This window comes from Hippocampus bargibanti, linkage group LG04, assembly GCF_051943395.1.
Source record: "Hippocampus bargibanti isolate YZ-2025 linkage group LG04, ASM5194339v1, whole genome shotgun sequence".
Taxonomy (NCBI): Eukaryota; Metazoa; Chordata; class Actinopteri; order Syngnathiformes; family Syngnathidae; genus Hippocampus; species Hippocampus bargibanti.
This window is the reverse complement of record NC_142737.1, coordinates 8012092-8031153: the sequence shown is the minus strand read 5'-3', so window position 1 is coordinate 8031153 and position 19062 is coordinate 8012092. Positions and strand designations below refer to the sequence as shown.

Sequence of the window (19062 nt, the reverse complement as noted above, 5' to 3'; positions counted from 1 at the left end):
ATTCACGAAGATAATGAGAAATTGTTTGTGACGCAGGCATCGTGAACGTAAACGCAACGTCACCATGAATCATTGCCCAAGAATGACTGCAGATTCCACGCCTCGGCCAATCAGCAAACCGGAAGGATTCGAAACCCGCCCCCTAAGTAAACGGTATAAATACCGCGGGCGCCCGCTTCATTAGCACGTGAACAGCTCTCAAGACGCACCTGTGCTACTTTGGAGTCTTTCCAAGCTTCATTTTATTTAGATTTTTTTTTGCCACAGTTCAACGCCTAAACGGATTTTTTGCTAGATCGTTGTACGACAGAATCCCAGGTAAAACTTGTATCTTTTAAGAGTGCTGTATGTGGACATTAATGGCATAAGTGTTGAATTTGATGAATGTATGTAGCTGCTGGACTAGTTTTTCCATCCCTTGAGTCATCGCCTAACAGCCACAAAACGTTCTTTTGTCTTTCCTCGTGTCCATAAGTGACCGTTGTGACATTTTTTGTCAATCTAAAATCGTGTTTTTCGAGTTACTTTGTGCATTTTAATAGTGTCGTTTTCAAGTCGCAAATGCTAATTTTGATCACGCCGATGCTAATGTGTGTGCATTGGTTTGATTTAAAGGAGTAGAGTGTAGATTATCTATTTGTCTTTTATCGCATGTGTGCTTCCGGAACTAGTCCAGCTCTTTTATCAAAGTCGTTGAAACACTGTCCAGTCGCCCAAAAAAACTTTTTTTGTCTCACTGAGACCCACCTTCGCTATTACTTTGTATTCACGTTTACTTCCGCTTCGAGCAGCGACTACCAAATAAGGACTTCTGCTACTTAATCGGCTCCAAAATGGCAACGTTGTCTCACTACCGGGCTGCTTTTAAAGAACCTGTCAGGCCTGTTCGTCTGCCGGGAAGGCCCCCCCCCACACTGTCAGGTTTAATTAAAAACTCTTTTCACCACCCTTAAGAACATTAACAATCGTGCAATTTGCAGTTGGTAACATGACAAAGCAATTTGCATGCCATTCTGCGATTAAGCGATGCTAATCAATAGTTATCTGGTATTCCTTGAGAGTACAATAAGGTTGAGATGAGTGAAATTGTCACTTTATACAGTGCGTATATAAATGTTTAATCACTTTTTTTTTGTACTAAGAAATGGCAAAAGTAATAAAAGAATGATAAATTGGGATTTGGGCGCATTCCCCCAAAAAATCTAAATAGGATTTAAAGTGACTCAACTGCCACATGCATTGTCTTGTTTGCATTAGATTGATATAGGGCCTTCTTGCCAGCACATGTTTGCCTACATAGCTAATTTTATTTGAATTTAAGTTATGTGACAGGATGTAGCCAAATTTATGCTGACCGATCCACATGCCTGCAACATGCTCTTCAAATAATGTAAAAATGAATTTTAATGAACGAAAAGTGTTTGAACGGTAGCTAGCTTAACCGCCTTTGACTCATAAATGGAACAGTTAAGTGGAAATGCGTGCAGCACCAATTATGGAACTGATAACCGCCAAAGATTGGGTCACAGTTAGTGATGGTCTCATTATTAATTGAGATACATAAATGGTTGTTTCCCCACTAAAATGATGAGTTTTGTTGTACCTGGGTCAATTTTGAAGCATTTCATTTTTCTGCAAAGAGTTAGTTTCTGTAGAAATTACCATAGCAGCCCAAAGTGTTAAAACTTGACAATTAACAATTCATTTTGTGAATATCCTCAAATAAGCAGACAGGGAAAAATGTCTGCAAAAAAAACTAATTTTGTTCATTGCTAAGGTTCATGAAATTATTACCGAATACTGTATTTAATTTTTGGCTTCATGCAGCCTCGCTCTCTTACTTTTTGACTCCTACACATTAGCCAAGCTAAGAAGTGAGCATGCTAATTATTACGTCTGTGTAAGCTCTGTCGTACAGGAGTGGTCCATCGATGAAAAGGTTTCTTTATCCGTCATCTGTACTTCTTTGAAGGTGTCGGACGTTTCGCTTCTTATTCAAGATGCTTCTTCAGTCGTCCGACACCTTCAAAAAAGTACAGATGACGGCTGAAGAAACCTTTTCATCCATGCTAATTACTGTTTTTATTATTATAAAAATTATATATGTAAAATTATATATGTAATTATTACCTTTTTTTCTTCTCTTAAAGCTGAACTGGTAAGGTTCTGACAATGGAACAATATGATATAAAGTCGTCGGCTTTGCTCATGTATGATGGCTTCATCCGAAATGCAGGTTGGTTCCTCCTCCTCCACCCTGTTTATTCATTCTCGTGAATAAACTGGGCTCTTTTATCCATTATAATCACCTGTTGCAGACTCTCGTACGGAGGACTGGCTGTTAATGTCGTCACCGGTCATGCAGAGCGTCATCATCATGGCGTACATCTTCTTCGTCATGTCGCTGGGCCCTCGCCTCATGGAAAACCGCAAAGCCTTTGACCTCAAGGGGGTTCTGGTGGTGTATAACTTTAGCGTGGTAGCACTATCGCTCTACATGTGCTACGAGGTGAGTCAACGGGAAGTGTTGCACTCATCACAGACTCGTAGTGGCATGAATGATGTGTGGCAATGTCAAATGATTGACTTTCTTCAGTGTGCATTATTGTCAAACGTTTAGCCTGTCACTTAACTCCCAGCGTGTCTTTATAGTTTGTCATGTCGGGATGGGGAACGGGATATTCCTTCCATTGTGACCTCGTCGACTACTCTGACTCGCCGCAAGCCATGAGGGTAAATATTTGGAACGGAACCCATGCACCGGATTTACAGTGCCCGGTAACACAGGGAGGCATGCTTGGTGTCTCCATTAGAACCGTTTTTTTATTTGCCTAAAAAAAAGATAATTTACTTGGTCATATCTTCAAGTGTTTACAATTCTAACAGTCTAGCTGTAAAAACAAATCCGATAGGATTTAAATTGCAATCAAACTACCATATTTTCCGGTGTATAAGGCGCACCCCCAATGAATGGTGTATTTTCAAACTTTTTCCATATATAAGGCGCACCTTCAATGAATGGAAAAAAAAAATCCAAATATAATAAATAAGTTTTCCTCACCTTTTCCCTTCAGGGGTCGCCACAGCGAATCGGTGTCCTCCATCTTCAGAGGTTTGATTCGCACGTTTGTTTGCAGCAAGCTTTTACATTGGACACATTATATTCATGCTTTATGGTATTGCTAAACCTAGCGCAAGCTTTATGAAAACGTCACGTGTTTTTAAGCTTATCTCAGGTTGTCGAGAAAAAAAATTGGCTCATGGGAAGATAAAGGTATAGTACTGCATTAATTTGTTGGCCCGCTAAAATGAAAACAATCTGGCAATTTAATATCTGTTAACCAACTGCTAACCAAAATAGCAGCGCTAAAATGTGGACAATTGGATTTGCTTCATGTACCGTATTTTCCGGTGTGTAAGGCGCACTGGAATATAAGGCTCACCCCCAAAGAATGGGGTATTTTCAAACGTTTTCACTATAAGGCGCAACTTCAATGAATGAAAACTAATTTTCCAAATATAATCTATAAATATCTAAAAGTTTTCCAAATTTAAGGTACACCACATTATAAGGCGCTGCAGTAGAGGCTGGGTTTACGAACTACTTCTGCAGGGAGAAAAGGAGTTAGTGGCTGCTGACAGTAGTTGCCAGACCTGTTGTGGCTCAATATGACTTCACATATAAGGCACACAGGCATACAGTATAAGGCGCAGGATCATCAAATCAATGCTTTTGGGTGCTCCTTTTACACTGGGATACACGGTACTCAATGTATTGAGGTGAGGAAAAGGAAGGGCAATAGTGTCGCCTAGTGGCGATTTTATGTTTGTTCATCTTTCTGCTGTGTGCCATTGGCACCTTCACTGTGAAGTTGGCACTAAAAAAAAAATTTCACTAAAACGTTTCCCTCAAATCCCTCAATTTGATAATTAAAAAAAGTTGGGCATTTTTTTAAAGTTGAGGCATTGTGCAAGTGTGTACAGTAGTATTTCCAACCGCCTTTCAAAACTCTCCAGGACGCAATACACAGTGGAGTTTTTGTTTTTGTCAGCTATCTCTCTCGCTAGCTATCTCTGTAGCTCTCTAGCTAGCTATCTCTCTATCTCTAGCTAGCTATAGCTAGTGTTTATTCTACAAAAGGAACTTGCCAAAAAAATAGTCTTATATTCATATTCTCCATATAAATACCCAGTGAACAAATGTCAATATAGCATGATCACTACTAGCTGTCGCTAGCTATCTATTAGCGATCTATAAACTATCTATTAGCTCTAGCTAGCTATCTATTAACTATCTAGCTACCTTTCTGTCTATTTGAGTTACTTCCGGGTTGAGTGAACGCTGGCGCGTATGGCTGCCGCTGCTCACCCACAGAAAAACTTATCCTGTGATTGTAAAGTGACCTTGAGAGTTTTGAAAGGCGCTTATAAATGAAATGTTTTATTATTATTATTGTGTGACCGAATGTGTCTTTCTCCAATAGATGGCGGCGACGTGCTGGCTTTACTACTTCTCCAAGTTCATTGAGATGTTGGACACGGTAAGTAGAAGTTCTGATATCATCTGTAACCTCAGCGAGAGTGGCTGCCTTTCCAGTAGCTCATGTATTTCTTTTTTCTACTTTCATTCCTTTCATAACTTTGCTGCTGTGAAATGTAAATTTCTCCACTGTGAGACTAATAAAGGCAAATCCAATCCAAAATTCGGCATGTGTCGTACTTAAAATGGCTTCTTATGCCCCCCCCCCCCCCCCCCCCCTTAGGTTTTCTTTGTGCTGAGGAAGAAAAACAACCAGGTGACATTCCTTCACGTGTACCATCATTCCATCATGCCGTTCACCTGGTGGTTTGGAGTCCGCTTTGCCGCAGGTACCGCAATCGCCTACCTCCAAGTATTATTTTCCACATATGCAGTTTTTCACAATACGCTTCACTCCCAAGGTGGCATGGGGACTTTCCATGCCCTGCTCAACTGCGTCGTCCACGTCATCATGTACACTTACTACGGCCTGACCGCCCTGGGCCCCAAATACCAAAAGTACCTGTGGTGGAAGAAACACCTGACTACCATTCAGCTGGTATGTTAGATTTTTACCTTGTGTTAAAGGGACAACCGACGTCCGTACAAGTTGTGTCCATAATTTGTAAAATCACTTGAAATGAATTCTACTGAGCGTATTTTACAAAGATTCCCACGCACATAGCTATATTTTACGTTTTGAGACTGAATATTCAGGAAGTCTTGTTTTCGAATTGGTGACGTCTGTAACGCCCCTGACTGAGAAAGCGACACAATGCATTTTGGGTACTTTATTTGGTCTGAAAACTTCGTGTTGATGGCGAGATTAGAAGGAAAACACATAACGCAATGGTGAATCGTTGTGTGTTGTACCAAGACTACTAATTGATACTAGTTGACACAAATTCCCAGCAGACAAATCAGTCCATTTCCAACGGAGCTTGGGCGCCATCTTGTGCATTTTCTGGGACGCTACATTGGAGTCCAGACGCCTCAAAATGAGACGGAAGGACTTCTTTAATCGATTGCAAACATTTATGCTTTCCTCTTCAGAACTATTTGAATCATATTCATAACTGAATGAGTAACAAGAAAGCATCTGCTCTGAATCTGAAGCCATTGTTTTGATTCTAGAGCAAGGCAAGACGTCCTTGTGTGATGTCATGAACAAGGGGGCGGGACCTTCTGGAACTCTCTATCTCCGAGGTCATTTTGAAGTAGTTTTGGGACACTAAGTCATTTTTATTGGTGTTTTGCATTTGACTAAAAATATCTGCCTGCATGTTTTGGGTGTTTTTTAGATGATGTAAAACATTTTTCTGATGTAAGTTAGGAAACTATAAAATGGCGTCGGTTGTCCTTTACTCATGGAAAGATGACCAATTTCCTGTATTAGACAAAACGAGTAACTTCCCGTTGTTTTTTTTGTGAAACAACCTAAAGTCTTTCTCTTGCGCAGATCCAGTTTGTCATGGTGACCACGCACATCTCGCAGTACTTCTTCATGCGCGACTGCCCCTACCAGTTCCCCATCTTCATCTACATCATCGGTCTATACGGCCTCATCTTCCTCTTCCTTTTCCTCAACTTCTGGTACCACGCCTACACCAAAGGCAAGCGACTCCCCAAAGTGCTGCAAGCCCAGACGTGGGCCCACCATACCAACGGCGTCATGAACGGAAACGCCAACCACGACAAAGACAAATAACTGGCAAGCCTGGCACGGAGCCATTTTGTATTTTTTGGCGGACTGCGTTTTTGTTCACATTAAGTGTTTTTCTACTAAAAGTAATCTTTAAATTATGACTAAAGTGATATTTAACCCAGCCACGGGATTCTATTGTTATGTACTGTATTTTAATGTTATCCCTGACTGTAAAGTTGCGTGTCACAGGGGGAACTAACCGTACTATGTAGGGCTTTACCTATGGCATGACTGAGACTCCATCACTCTGGGCCCTTCCTAAAAGGGTGGGACTCTGTTTACTTTTTTTGTCATTTTGGGTCCCCCCCACTCAGTGGTTCACGATAAAAGCTTAATGTCACCTTGCTTTAATAGCAGCTACAAGGCTGTTTAAATGGTCACATGCATGCAGAACAGGGTGTTTAATTTTCAATTTCATTTCACACCTCTTCCGCTCGGAGTCACAATTCCCGATGATACCGGTTCAGAGAACTGTGAGCCATTTATTCCCAGGAAAAGGGGCTAAGAAGGCGTTGTCCGGGACCACCAGGGCATTCTTATTAAATGTAGGAACTTGTGTGCACAGCAGCAGTGTCTTTGGATCGGTGACTGGAGTGTTTCGTGATGATCTTGAGTTCCAAAGTGAATGAAAGAGTGCTCCGGTTTGTGGAGGGGAGGGTATGAATGCAAGCCGGCAAGGTGGTGTGAAATAGAGAAGAGATTGACCGATCGAATGATGCAGTTCCTGTTAAGGTCGAATAACCTTCTCGCCATAATTATCTGTTTGTGAAAAATGTGCTTTTTGTAATGTTTTATATGAATAATAAATGTTGACTCTGTAATGGTTTGTTGAGACTTCATTTTTTGAATTTCACTACTTTGATAATGGATGCTTTGGCTTTCAGTGTCCATTTTTTTCATTGTCCGTGGTGACCATCTTGTATGATAAAATTCAATGGACAAAATCTATGGGAAAAATTGTTAGTGTGGAGTTAGCATGATCTCCCGGTGCGAGCGTGGATTTTCTTCGGGTTCGGTTTTGAATTTCACTACAGCAGGCTTTGATGATGGATGACTTGGCTTTCGTTGTCTGTGGCGACCATCTTGTATGATAAAATTCAATAGACCAAGTCAACTGGTAAAGATTTATACTGTGTGGAGTTAGCATGTTCTTCCTGTGCTTGCGTGGGTTTTCTCCTCTGCCTCGGTTTCCTCCTACATTCCAGAAACATGCTTGGTAGGATTGAACTTTCCCAAGTCCTTTCTTTTATCCTCCTGGTCTATTAGTCTTTCTCACTTTGCCGTGCTAACACTCGTAGCCAACAACGAGGTGCTTCAAGTTAGCCACGTAAGCTAACTCTCCAAAGAGTGTTTTTTTTTTTTTTGTTTGTTTTTTGGGGGGGGCATTGCTAACATCTGAATGTGGTAAATCAAATACTTTAATGTTTGTTTGGAAATTGAAAAACAAACAACCCCATTTACGTTTTAGATAAACTGCAATGGAAACAACAGTTCTTGCCCTCACACATTCACGCTTAGTGGAGATCATACCTAAAAGGGCTGTAGTCATATTACTTCTGCTTTAAAATACTATAAATCCACACTGATGCACGATTTGGACCCAGGGGGGTTTTGTCTGTTTCATTCAACTTTGCCTTGCACCAAGTGTTCACACCTCACCCCACAGGGAACATTCTCTCTCTTTTTCATTTTTTCTTGATGGCGGTTGCCAACAGCTTGGCCGTTATCTCGTCGTGTACAGCGGTGGTTAAAAAAATAATAAATCAGATTTTCACAGGTTCTTATCTGCCCGGCGGCAGTGTATCACGTTGTTTGCAAAGCCACTTTATCGATCACAGTTTCCTTATCCATGATGTCTTGCTGAGATTGAATTTACCTGCATTCCGGTTTTACAAGCCCATTCCGTCATGCCCCAATAAGTATTCTTACTCCTGTCACTATTTCCTCTTCCTGTTGTTTATTCCATGTGTCTTTCTAATGATGCAAACAGTCCAAAAAAGGCAAAGGGGGGTTGAGTGAGTCTTTGCATAGTATTAGCATAACCTTTCCACTCCTGTGAATTTATGAGCCTCGGAGCGGGCTCGGTTGCTTTACTGATTCCATGTCTGCATTCCTGTTTGCTTCAATTCCCTGAGGGAGTCATCTGTCCGTCTCCTCTCTGCCTTTTTATTCCTGTTGGGAAACAGGATGTACCGGTGGGATAGCAAATTGAATCTAGACTAGTCTGCTAAGCTAAACAAAGCGCCGAACTGGCTCCAGCTCCAAATTTGAGTTTCATGGATGTGGGTGCAATGAAATTTGTCATTGGACTTATTCAGATACAGTAAAGTCTTGTTATATCGATATCGGTTATATCGATAGTACCGCTTATTACGATACTACAGTAAAGTCTCGTTATATCGATATTCAAGGGAGTCCGAAAAAATATCGATATAACCGGGATATCGATATATCAGATCCTGTGCCGAACTGCATTAAACAAAAGCCGCCAAAAGAGGGCAGCCAAGCGCCATATAAGAAACGGAGCTGGCCATTAGCTCCCTTTTTTGTTCCCCCAATGTTGCCTCAAAATGGCACATATAATTCTTTAATGATTGTAAACATGTATGCTTTAATCTTCAGAACTACAGTGTATTTGAAACATATTCATAACTGGATGTGTAACAAGAAAGCATATTATCCGAATCTGAAGCCATTGTTTGGATTCACAAGCAATGCAAGACGTCTTGGCGTGAAGTCATTTTTATTTGCATTTGAATAAAAAGTGACATCGGCTGTCCTTTAATACACAGTATGGAATGTTAATAATTTTCAAAATCATCGCGCTTCAGCAGACAAAACAAGAAACATTGTTGCAAAAAACGATTGCATTCATATACAGTACAGTGGGCATGTACATAACACAACAGGGAAACTGCAACGCTTACATCTTACTGTATTATGTATACAATTTAAAAAAGTCATCAATCTTCTTCTGCTTCCCATTTTTACCTTTTAACACAAACACTTCAATCTCGTCTGCTACACACGAGCTAGCGTCTGAAAATGAAAATGGCTCAGCGACACGGGTGCTGGGCACGTAACCAAGTCACCTGACCAAGTCGACCAATGGCGCGACTGATGGCGTGACACGTAACCAAGACCCGTGACCAAGTTGACCAATGGCGCGACCGATGGCGTGTCACGTGACAAAGTCACACGGCCAAGTCGACCAATAGCGCGACCGATGGCGGCTCATGTGACCAAGTCGACCAATGGCGCGACCGATGGAGGGAACACCCCTGACCGAGAAAGCGACACACAATGCATTTTGGGTACTTTTTTATTGTCTGAAAACATCGTGTTGATCGTGAAACTACAAGGAAAACTACATAAATAACGCAATGGTAAATCGTTGTGTGTCACAGCCAATTGCGGTAACGCGCATAAGGAAGGTGTAAGTTTACACAAATCAGCCCATTTCCAACAGAGCTTGTGCGCCATCTTATGCATTTTATGGGCGCTACATTGGAGTCCAGATCACCGGTTTCATCGCTTGCAGATTACTCGAATTTATACGGAAGGACTTCTTTAATCGATTGCAAACATTTATGCTTTCCTATTCAGAACTATTTGAATCGTATTCATAACTGGATGAGTAACAAGAAAGCATCTTCTCCGAATCTGAAGCCATTGTTTTGATTCTCAAGCAAGGCAAGACGTCTTGGCATGATGTCACGAACAAGGGGGCGGGACCTTCTGAAACTGAAACTTTCTGTGGTCATTTTGAAGTAATTTTGGGACACTAAGTCATTTTTATTGGTGTTTTTTATTTTACTAAAAATATCAGCCTTCAACTCTCTGAAGCCATTGTTTTGATTCTGGAGCTAGGCAGTTTGTGAAGGAGTATCCTGTCGTGATGTCACGAACAAGGGGGCGGGACTTCCTGAATCTGCCCAGTTCCAAGCTCATTTTGTGGCAGTTTTGGGACACTAAGTCATTTGGGACACTAAGTCACGTGTTTTGCGTTTGATTAAAAATATCAGTTTGCTTATTTGGGGTATTTTAGATGCTATAAAACGTTTTTGTGATGTCAGTTAGGAAACCAAAAAAAATGGTGTCGGTTGTCCTTCAATGATTCAGTGTTGATTTTCAACCATCGCTAGCACATACATGTCAACCTGCGAGACACTGTGACCTTACAAACGGCTCAATTTTTCCTTACCTATTGAGAAAGAAAAACATGTGAGTGTAATATTTCATTGTGTAATTTTATTAACAAAATGTCACATGTAAATATTAATACTTGTTTTCATATTTAAGCATTTAACCAATCACATTTCAGCCATCATTTGTTACCAGAGTTAGAAATCTACCTGGACGCCTTCACAATCACTTCTGCAGGCCCTGGAGCATAAAAATTAATGTTGATGAAACTGTTGCTTTAACCAATCAAAGTTCGAGTTGGCAACCCAGGGCCCGCTGGAAGGTGCTGAAAATGTCCGGTTTTGCCAACTATGATTGGCTAGTCACATGAATGGCGTCGTCATTAGCCAATCATAGTATCACTCGCCACTAGGTGATAAAGCATACTGGCCAGAGATAGCACACTTTCTGTATCTGTAGCAAGCTGCATCAGCAAATATATTGTGTTGATTTAATAGCATTTTTGTCAACCCACAATGGCCGAAGGAGGAGAAGAAATTGATTTGGTTGCAGATTTACTGTTAAAGCCATTTTCAAGACGGACTTTTCAAGAATAGATGGATATCATGAAGGTTGTACAGCTCTGAAGCCAGCAAAAATGGCAAATAATATTGCAATTTAAGAAGTTCTCATGAATCTGCACGTTCATCATAAAAATTCAATTTAATGACAGTATTTCTTCAGTTTCTTCAAATCACACATTATTTCCTGGCCAACCGCACCCTCTAACGGATATGTAGTAATATCACACCACACTCACAGCTACTTGATTCAGACATAGCACTACTGAAGGCCTACGGTTGACATGCACGGCTCGCCACTGGCCGTGAGGTACACCAACTTTGGGTTGATATGTCACTGGCTGTTTTTAGAGGCAGAAAGTCATCCTTCCTTCCTCTCGCATGAGTTGTTCACCCTCACAATCTCAACACTCTTTCCATTTGACCTATCGCGAGTCATACTCTGTTTATATTAGACATGTACAGTACAGTATATAGTACATACTGTTACAATGTGAGCCGCCCGAACTTGTCCGACTTGTAACGACTCACCATTTTCTCTCATCTGTCATCTTCTTTATATTCTACGATGCGCTCACATCCACAGAGTTGCACATTACCGTCTGCGTACGGTCAGTAGACGAGTACACAAAGCTGATATCAATGGACAAGCCTAGCCAGGCTTGTCCCCCAGCCCATTCTGTTGAAAAAAATTTAATTGATTTAATTGCACTCTTGACTGACCAATTGGCCAGTTGAAAGTTTCATTCCAATAGGTCCGTCATTGGTAGTACTTCAAAATGTAAATATGAAAGCATGATAAATCTTAATGAAATAAAATGACTTTTTTGGGATGATAAAACTGTGTTTTGACCTTCAACACGAAAATATGTTTTTGCCCCTTTTTATGATCATTTTTCACATGCTCTATAAAGATATTTTTCATGATATATATATATATATATATATATATATATATATATATATATATATATATATATATATATATATATATATATATATATATATAAACATATATATATATATACAGTAAAGTCTCGTTATATCGATATTCAAGGGAGTCCGAAAAAATATCGATATAACCGGGACTATCGATATATCCGACCCTGTTTGCATGTAATTTTCTCCGTGCGTGCATAGAAATAGTATCGATATAACCGGGACTATCGATATATCCGATATCGATATAACGAGACTTTACTGTATATATAAAATATATATATATATATATATATATATATATATATATATATATATATATATATATATATATATACAGTGATACGAAGACCGAAGAGGAGGTTTATGGATGTGGTCAAAGAGGACATGAAGGTAGCTGGGGTGAGAGAAGAGGATGCACAAAACCGGGATAGATGGAGGGCATTGATTCGCTGTGGCGACCCCTGAGGGGAAAAGCCGAAAGGAAAAGAAGAAGATATATATACAGTGATACCTCAGTTTTTCACCATAATCCGTTTCAGAAACTTGTTCGAAAACCGAAACAACACTTTCCATTAAAATCAATGTAAAAAATCTTAATCCGTTCAAAGTCTAGAAAACATTTTTTTTAACTATTTCATCGCATAAACCGGATAAAAACTTAATAATAGAACAGGTCATGTGTAAAATCCTTTAAAAACAAACTTATTTTCACCAATTTTTAACATCAACATGAACATCTGTACATAAAAATCTCTCTATCTTTCTGCCACGGGGCATGGACTTCTGTGAAAGAAGCTATATCATTTGCTCCACTTGATACCAAAAAGGAGTGAGAGCAACTATAATACAGACCAATAAAGTTGGCTGGGATGGACACGGCTCATATGACACCCCCCCCCCCCCCCATGCGGAATAGATTTACTCCACAGCGCCATCTCCTTGATATTTTTTAGCACAGTCACACTTGAACAAGACTGCAAAATCACCATTGGTGGCATGCTGTTAAATACTATATGCATAACAATTTACATGATTTTTTTTCATCTCCGTTTATGTTCTTGAATGTAGCAGAGCCGTTGTTGACTAATGGCTCACAGTGAGTGAAATGCCCTGGGCTCAACATGTTCCAGCCATGTAATGAAAAGGCAGAAGGGTTAATTTGATATGATGCCTCGTGACACTTTACATAGGTAAGTGCTTTACTTTTTTTTTTTCCTCCCAGCGTTTGTCCCTCTTGTGGCACAGGAAATATCAAATGCATAACGTACACTCTCAGCAAATAGGACTGATTGTATATGCTCACCTTTAATTGATGGGAAAGAGGCAGGAATTTTGTGTATTCATTTTTAGTCATCTTATTTTTCCACCAAGAGTCCAGAATATACAGTGGGACCTTGTCTTACGAACTTAATTGGTTCCCAGACACAGTGTGCAAGGCGAAAAGTGTGTATCACAAAAAATAATTTCCCATTGGAAACCATTAAAATGAGATTAATCCGTTCCCAGGTCCCCATAAAACATAATTTTCTAAGCCTTAAAACTACACACAATATATCTTATTTTATGAATAATAAATGTGCTATAGTATTATGATCAAAGAACTAAACTGTACTGTACAATGAAGTCATTTTATTTACTTTTGTGATGGTCGTTAATGGCTTGATGGAATGGAGTGGCCGGTTTCCTCAGCATTAAACACTTGATGAGGAACACAGGCTTCTTTCACCATGTTGAGGAATGATCCCTTGTAAGTGCTTTCTCTGTGATAATTGTATCTAGTTCTTCATCAATTGTGATATGTTTAGCTGGGTTGATATCTTTTTACATCAAGTGTACAGATATCGTGTGCGGGTTATTTGTGGGGCCTGATTGATGGGATATTTAACCTTCCAGTCTACACTCTGCTTTTGAACTATCAAAGTTGAAACTCTCGCACTGTCGTCTGCCTGTTTTCTATCCATTTTCTCACTATTTCAATTTTGTTTGTTTTCTGTCATCTCCCTTTTGTGTGTGTGTTTTCTCACTGTCACTCTGTCTGCCTGTCTGTCTGCCTGTTTACCCCCCCCCCCCCCGCCCCCACTGCTGGGTTCTTGACCAATCACGTGGCTTTAACCGAAGACGCCATTTTGTTTTTTGGAGAACGGCCTCACTCTCTTTATGTCTGTAACCCCATCCGCCACTGCTGCGTTCTTGACCAATCACGTGAGTTTATCCGAAGACTGGGGGCGGGAAATATAGGACAAAAACAGTGGCCACCATTTTCTTGTTACGAGAACGGGCTTGTTCGCAAACGACACATCACTCATTGTGGCAGATCCGTGTGTATCCCGAAAAATAGTTCGTATGCCAAGGTAAAATGTTCATAAAAGTAACGTTCGTAAACCGAAAAGTTTGTCAGCCATGGGGGTTCGTTGTTCGTTAACCGCGGTTTCACTGTACTAGGATATATATATTTTCTTCTGAACTTCATAGACCCCCGAGGCTAAGGCGACATTGTTTTTACACTGTGATAAATATTATCACATCCACGCATTTCACACACCTTATCAATAAATCATATGAAGTTATATATCGATCTTAACGTCTCATAACCCTTCCCGTCATTTCATGTGACGCCTGAAGAAATATGGCGCACTTTTTCATGTGCAAAGGTTTTTGCTGGCTGCCTCATTCGGTCCGTCCCACATAAAAGCAGATTGCTTGTATCGGTTCGCCTTTCCTCCATACTGTGGCCAAATTGAATAGCAATTTCATGGAATTTTAAACAGCATCTGGAAAATGGCATTTTTCACATAATTTCTTAGCAGCGGGATTTGTTCTTGGAAGGAATGGTGTCACGCATCAAATGCTTAACCTTTTCTTTCTCAGGCACCTTTAATTCTCAATGAATAATCCATTACTTCATTGGGGGATACCTTCCTATAATTGTTTTGTTCTGTTTTGATAATTGCTTGGTGTGCTAGCTCAAATGTACTGGGACCACATGTTACATTATGCCCACCACTGCTGTAACGCCAAATATTTTAACAGGCTCTATTTTTATTTTTGAAATTCTGCCGCAGAACAGTACCAGTGTTGACAATGACAAACAGCACAATGACTGACACAAGAGAAGAAAAGCAGATTATTACAACCAAGAGGTTGCCGAGCAGTGAAAATAATGTAAACGTTTCCTTGTGTCGTGTCAGTACAATATGGCCGGTCAAGTGGACAATCAAGAGAGACTTCTCAGCAAATGAGACATGTCCACAATTATCATTTCCTGATGTTCTCACAGAACACTTTGAAATTTAGGGGGAAAAACGAACACTTTTTATTGGTATTAATTTTAAGCATTGTCAGTAGAAAAAATATTGCTCTATTCTATGACTTTTTTTATTTGAAAAAACAAAAACAACAACACTTGTGGAAACGCAACCAATCAGAGACAGGTGTGACTCGAGAAGGTGCAATCATCTCACCTTGCACTGATTTTGCACGCTTGTCGCTGGCACTTGCCTGCAAACTTGCCTGCAAACTTGCCTGCAAACTTGCCTGCAAACTTGCCTGCAAACTTGCCTGCAAACTTGCCTGCAAACTTGCCTGCAAACTTGCCTGCAAACTTGCCTGCAAACTTGCCTGCAAACTTGCCTGCAAACTTGCCTGCAAACTTGCCTGCAAACTTGCCTGCAAACTTGCCTGCAGACCTGCTACTTTGGGATTCAGCAGATTTCCTGGAACAATAAAGGACTATACCCATGCCTCACTCACCCAAAACTGGACAGAAGACGAACAAAAAGAACCAGAGAGAAGTATACTCAAGCTGTTGAGATGATTCCCGAAGGTAGCCACATTCTTGCTCCTAACAAGTAAGTTAAGTTCATTACCCTTTGTTATTCTTACGATCCGTTTTAACCTTCCAAAGAATAAAACTTCAGACTAATAAATAAAAACAAATATTTTGTTGAAACACTCATGCAAGCCTAGTATTGGTGGTGCCGTTATTTTCTTTTATTTATTAAAAAAAAAATATTGAAATTCGCTAGCTTACCAAGTCACCGTTTGTGAAACTGACCACTCGCCATTTTGTTTATCTATCTTTCTATTTATATATTTTTTTGTATTTTTGTATTTATATTTTACGCAACTATTTTGTGACAACAGCGCCTAACTTCTACGATGATGACCGTTTTATTTGGGGACAGAGTACATTATTTTTCAATGGAACCGATGTGTTGAGAAAAATGAAGAAAAAAAAAATCAATGGACTCCGTTCAACATGAGTCATTACTTCTCCTTCTACTTGCCTCCAATTACGTCAGCTTTAATTTTTTATTTTTATTTTTTTGGGTCTGTTACCTCATACGTAGTTTGTTCACATAGTTTGTTCTATTCTCCAGCATGAGGAAGGTGGGGGCGGGGCCCGTCCGTGAGAGCCCCGCGTGATTGGTTGAAGGGGTGTGGGGGCAGGAAACACGGTGACGTCATCTGGCCCGTGCTGCTGGCAGCTGGCTAAGGAGAGTTCCCTCCTTCCTTCCATCATGAGAGAGCCTGAGCGGGCAGCAGGAGCGGGCGCGTGCTTGTGAATGATGCGTGCGTGCTTGTTTTGGTTCTAGCTGACTTGAGACGATCAAACAGGGGGAGACACCAGTACAAGGATCAATACATGTAAGTGACTTTCTGCATCATAACAATAACTGTGATGATGAGTGTAATACATTCAGCATTCATGTTGTGAGAGCTCCTGTCCATGATAATTACATTCTAATTCATGGAGTTAATGCGCTGTGAGGGATGTAAAGGTGAGCAGGAAGATAGTGGTGCAACCTGCAACGCCTCACTCAACGCTCAATGACTTCACCCCCCAATCCCCGAAATCTTCTCTGGTGTGACTTTCAGGGGTCATGTGCTGCAGATGCTCACAAACTGCACTAGCGAACTAGTACTCAGCTGTTATTCTTTGTCCTCTATCTCTATAAACCTATCAACATAGTGATATTGTGTTCATAAAGTAATGGTAAAGAACAGATGTTATTGTACAAAGTCAGCCATTTTGACGTGGAGGGAACCGGGGGCACCCGACCTATTGAAACGGAACATAAAAAGTTGGCTATTTTCAAATGATGTGCTGACGCGCGCATGGTGGAATCATGGGTCGAGCCAGGGTGTGTTTTGCATGTGTCACACTTTCCTCCTTGTTTCCCTGCCAAATGTGGTTGAGACGAAGCACTTTGCATTGGTCCAAATTTCCTCGGTAGAAGTTGCGACATGTGTTTTCTAGTCGACTGTCACACGGGGTGTAAGTTAAAAGCCTACGCTGATGTGAAAATGTAAAGACGCACACATAAGTGAAAAGCGGATGGCAGTGAATTAGCTGGCATAGTGAGCGTGATGCATAGTAGGTCAAATAGGGTGTATTTTAATTACATTTTTTAATGTTTATTTTTATTGTGTAATATTTTTGTATTTTTACATTTTTAAATGTTTAAAAAAATTCTTAATTTTTAAATTTTAATGTCTTCTTCTAATGTTAATGTAATGTTTCTAATGTTTGGTTTTATTGTAATTATTTAGTAATTTTGTATATTTTTTTTTACTTTGTATTTTTTAAATGTTTAAAATTTGTCATTTTTAATGTTATATTTTTTATGTTTTAGTTTTTTTTCAATTATAATTGTTCTTAATTTTTTTCAATTTTTATGTTTAAATGATTATTTTTAATTTAAATTATTTAGTAGTTTTGTGTTTTTTCTTATTTTGTAAATTTGAAGTGTTTGTAATTTTTAATGTTGAAAATGTTTTATTTTTTTAAATTTTTTAATTATAATTTTGTTAATGTTTTAATATAAAAAAATAACAAAAATGTTTTCATTTCTAAAATATTTATTATTTTTAAATACCCGTTATGTTATATGTTTATATTTTATTTATTTATTTATTATTTATTTATAGCAAAATGCACTTCGAAAACCAAGCATCATTTTTATCCTAAGGTGTGTTGTCAGTTTTGCGGGATGTAATTATTCAAATAACTTTGTTACTTTTAAAATCAAGAAATCAGTAAGTAACTAAATTACTTTATCAAGGTAATTGTGGAAAACACCTTTCTTAGAACAGCTCAATGTCTGCAGTCTGTGCATTTCTGGCATCTGTTAACGCTGTCATTTTGTGGGTGAGCTTGAGCAAATGTTAGCCAAGTTTAAACGAGAAGCAAATTATATCCCGGACTAGTCGCCAGCCATTTGGAACGCACAGATAAACAAACAACTATTCATGCTCACATTTCCAACTGGTATGCACAACAGTACACTGAGTCCTTTGTTTCACCTGCGTATTATCCTCACATGACGTCACACGATGAACCATGTAATCAACATGGAAACACGAGTAAGGGCGGAGGTCATTGACTCGTCTCGAACACTCTGGCCGTCAAGCGGCTACTGTGAAGAGCAAGTTGCAATTGAGTTTCTTAACTCATTCACTGCCAGACAACGTGCAAAAATGTGTTCACTCCAGTGCCGGGGATTTTGTCATTGTCACTCGAATTCCAGTACACACAGAATATTGAGTTTTAGGACCACATAAACATTCCATACAGTGTGAGAGACCTTAGACTATGATCATTTATCAGAAAAAAAGACTTAATTCCAAAGTTATAGGTGTCTGGAGATATTTGAGCTTGAAATAGGGGCGGCTGTACATAATACAATAAAATACATACATATTGATTTATACATCAGAATCAGAAAACCTTTATTCGTCCCACAATTTGCAGTCCACAGCAGCGATTTGAAAGGGGGTTGGGGGGGGGGGTGAAAGGATAGAAAAACAAGCTATTCTAAGCATGCTAAAATAAAAATGTCCGCAGACTGAGATGTATACTGTAAATGTGCAAAACCGTTTCATAAAAAAACTGTACATAGTGCAAGTATCAAGAAAGGCATATTGATATATGTAGCTGTATTGCATCAACTCATATTTACAGTACAAGAGTCCAGTTTTTTTTCTACATGTGATTATTGAGAATTGAGAAGCCTGACAGCAGTCGGTAGGAATGAGCGGCGGTACCTCTCCTTCTTGCAGCGCGGGTGTAACAGTCTCTGGCTGAAGAAGCTACCCAGTGCTGTCAGGGTGGTTTAACCACAGCTGAAGCTGAAACAAACTGTTACCAAAAGGCAAGTGATACCCCCTTGTGGAAGGGTAAAATATTG

General features: G+C 39.7%; 2 protein-coding genes across 3 annotated transcripts in view; both read left to right on the top strand.

The window, feature by feature from the left end:
• The first annotated feature begins 167 nt into the window (after nt 1-167).
• LOC148898865 (very long chain fatty acid elongase 7-like) lies at nt 168-7045 on the top strand. 2 transcript variants are annotated; one of them, XM_088993812.1, is made up of 8 exons: nt 168-318; nt 2151-2236; nt 2319-2509; nt 2653-2733; nt 4485-4541; nt 4764-4869; nt 4942-5078; nt 5979-7045. In XM_088993812.1, exons 2-8 carry the CDS (start codon nt 2173-2175, stop codon nt 6225-6227), a joined length of 885 nt encoding a protein of 294 aa, XP_088849938.1. In that variant the 5' UTR covers nt 168-318; nt 2151-2172; the 3' UTR covers nt 6228-7045. The 2 variants fall into 2 exon arrangements, with proteins under 2 accessions (XP_088849938.1, XP_088849937.1); XM_088993811.1 differs by having other exon boundaries at nt 4764-5078.
• A 9361-nt stretch (nt 7046-16406) lies between these two features.
• Nucleotides 16407-19062, top strand: part of pde4d (phosphodiesterase 4D, cAMP-specific) — a 239740-nt gene continuing 237084 nt past the window's right edge. The window contains exon 1 of the mRNA XM_088993806.1: nt 16407-16519. The gene's annotated coding sequence lies outside the window, so the exon portion shown is untranslated. The remainder of the gene's footprint in view (nt 16520-19062) is intronic.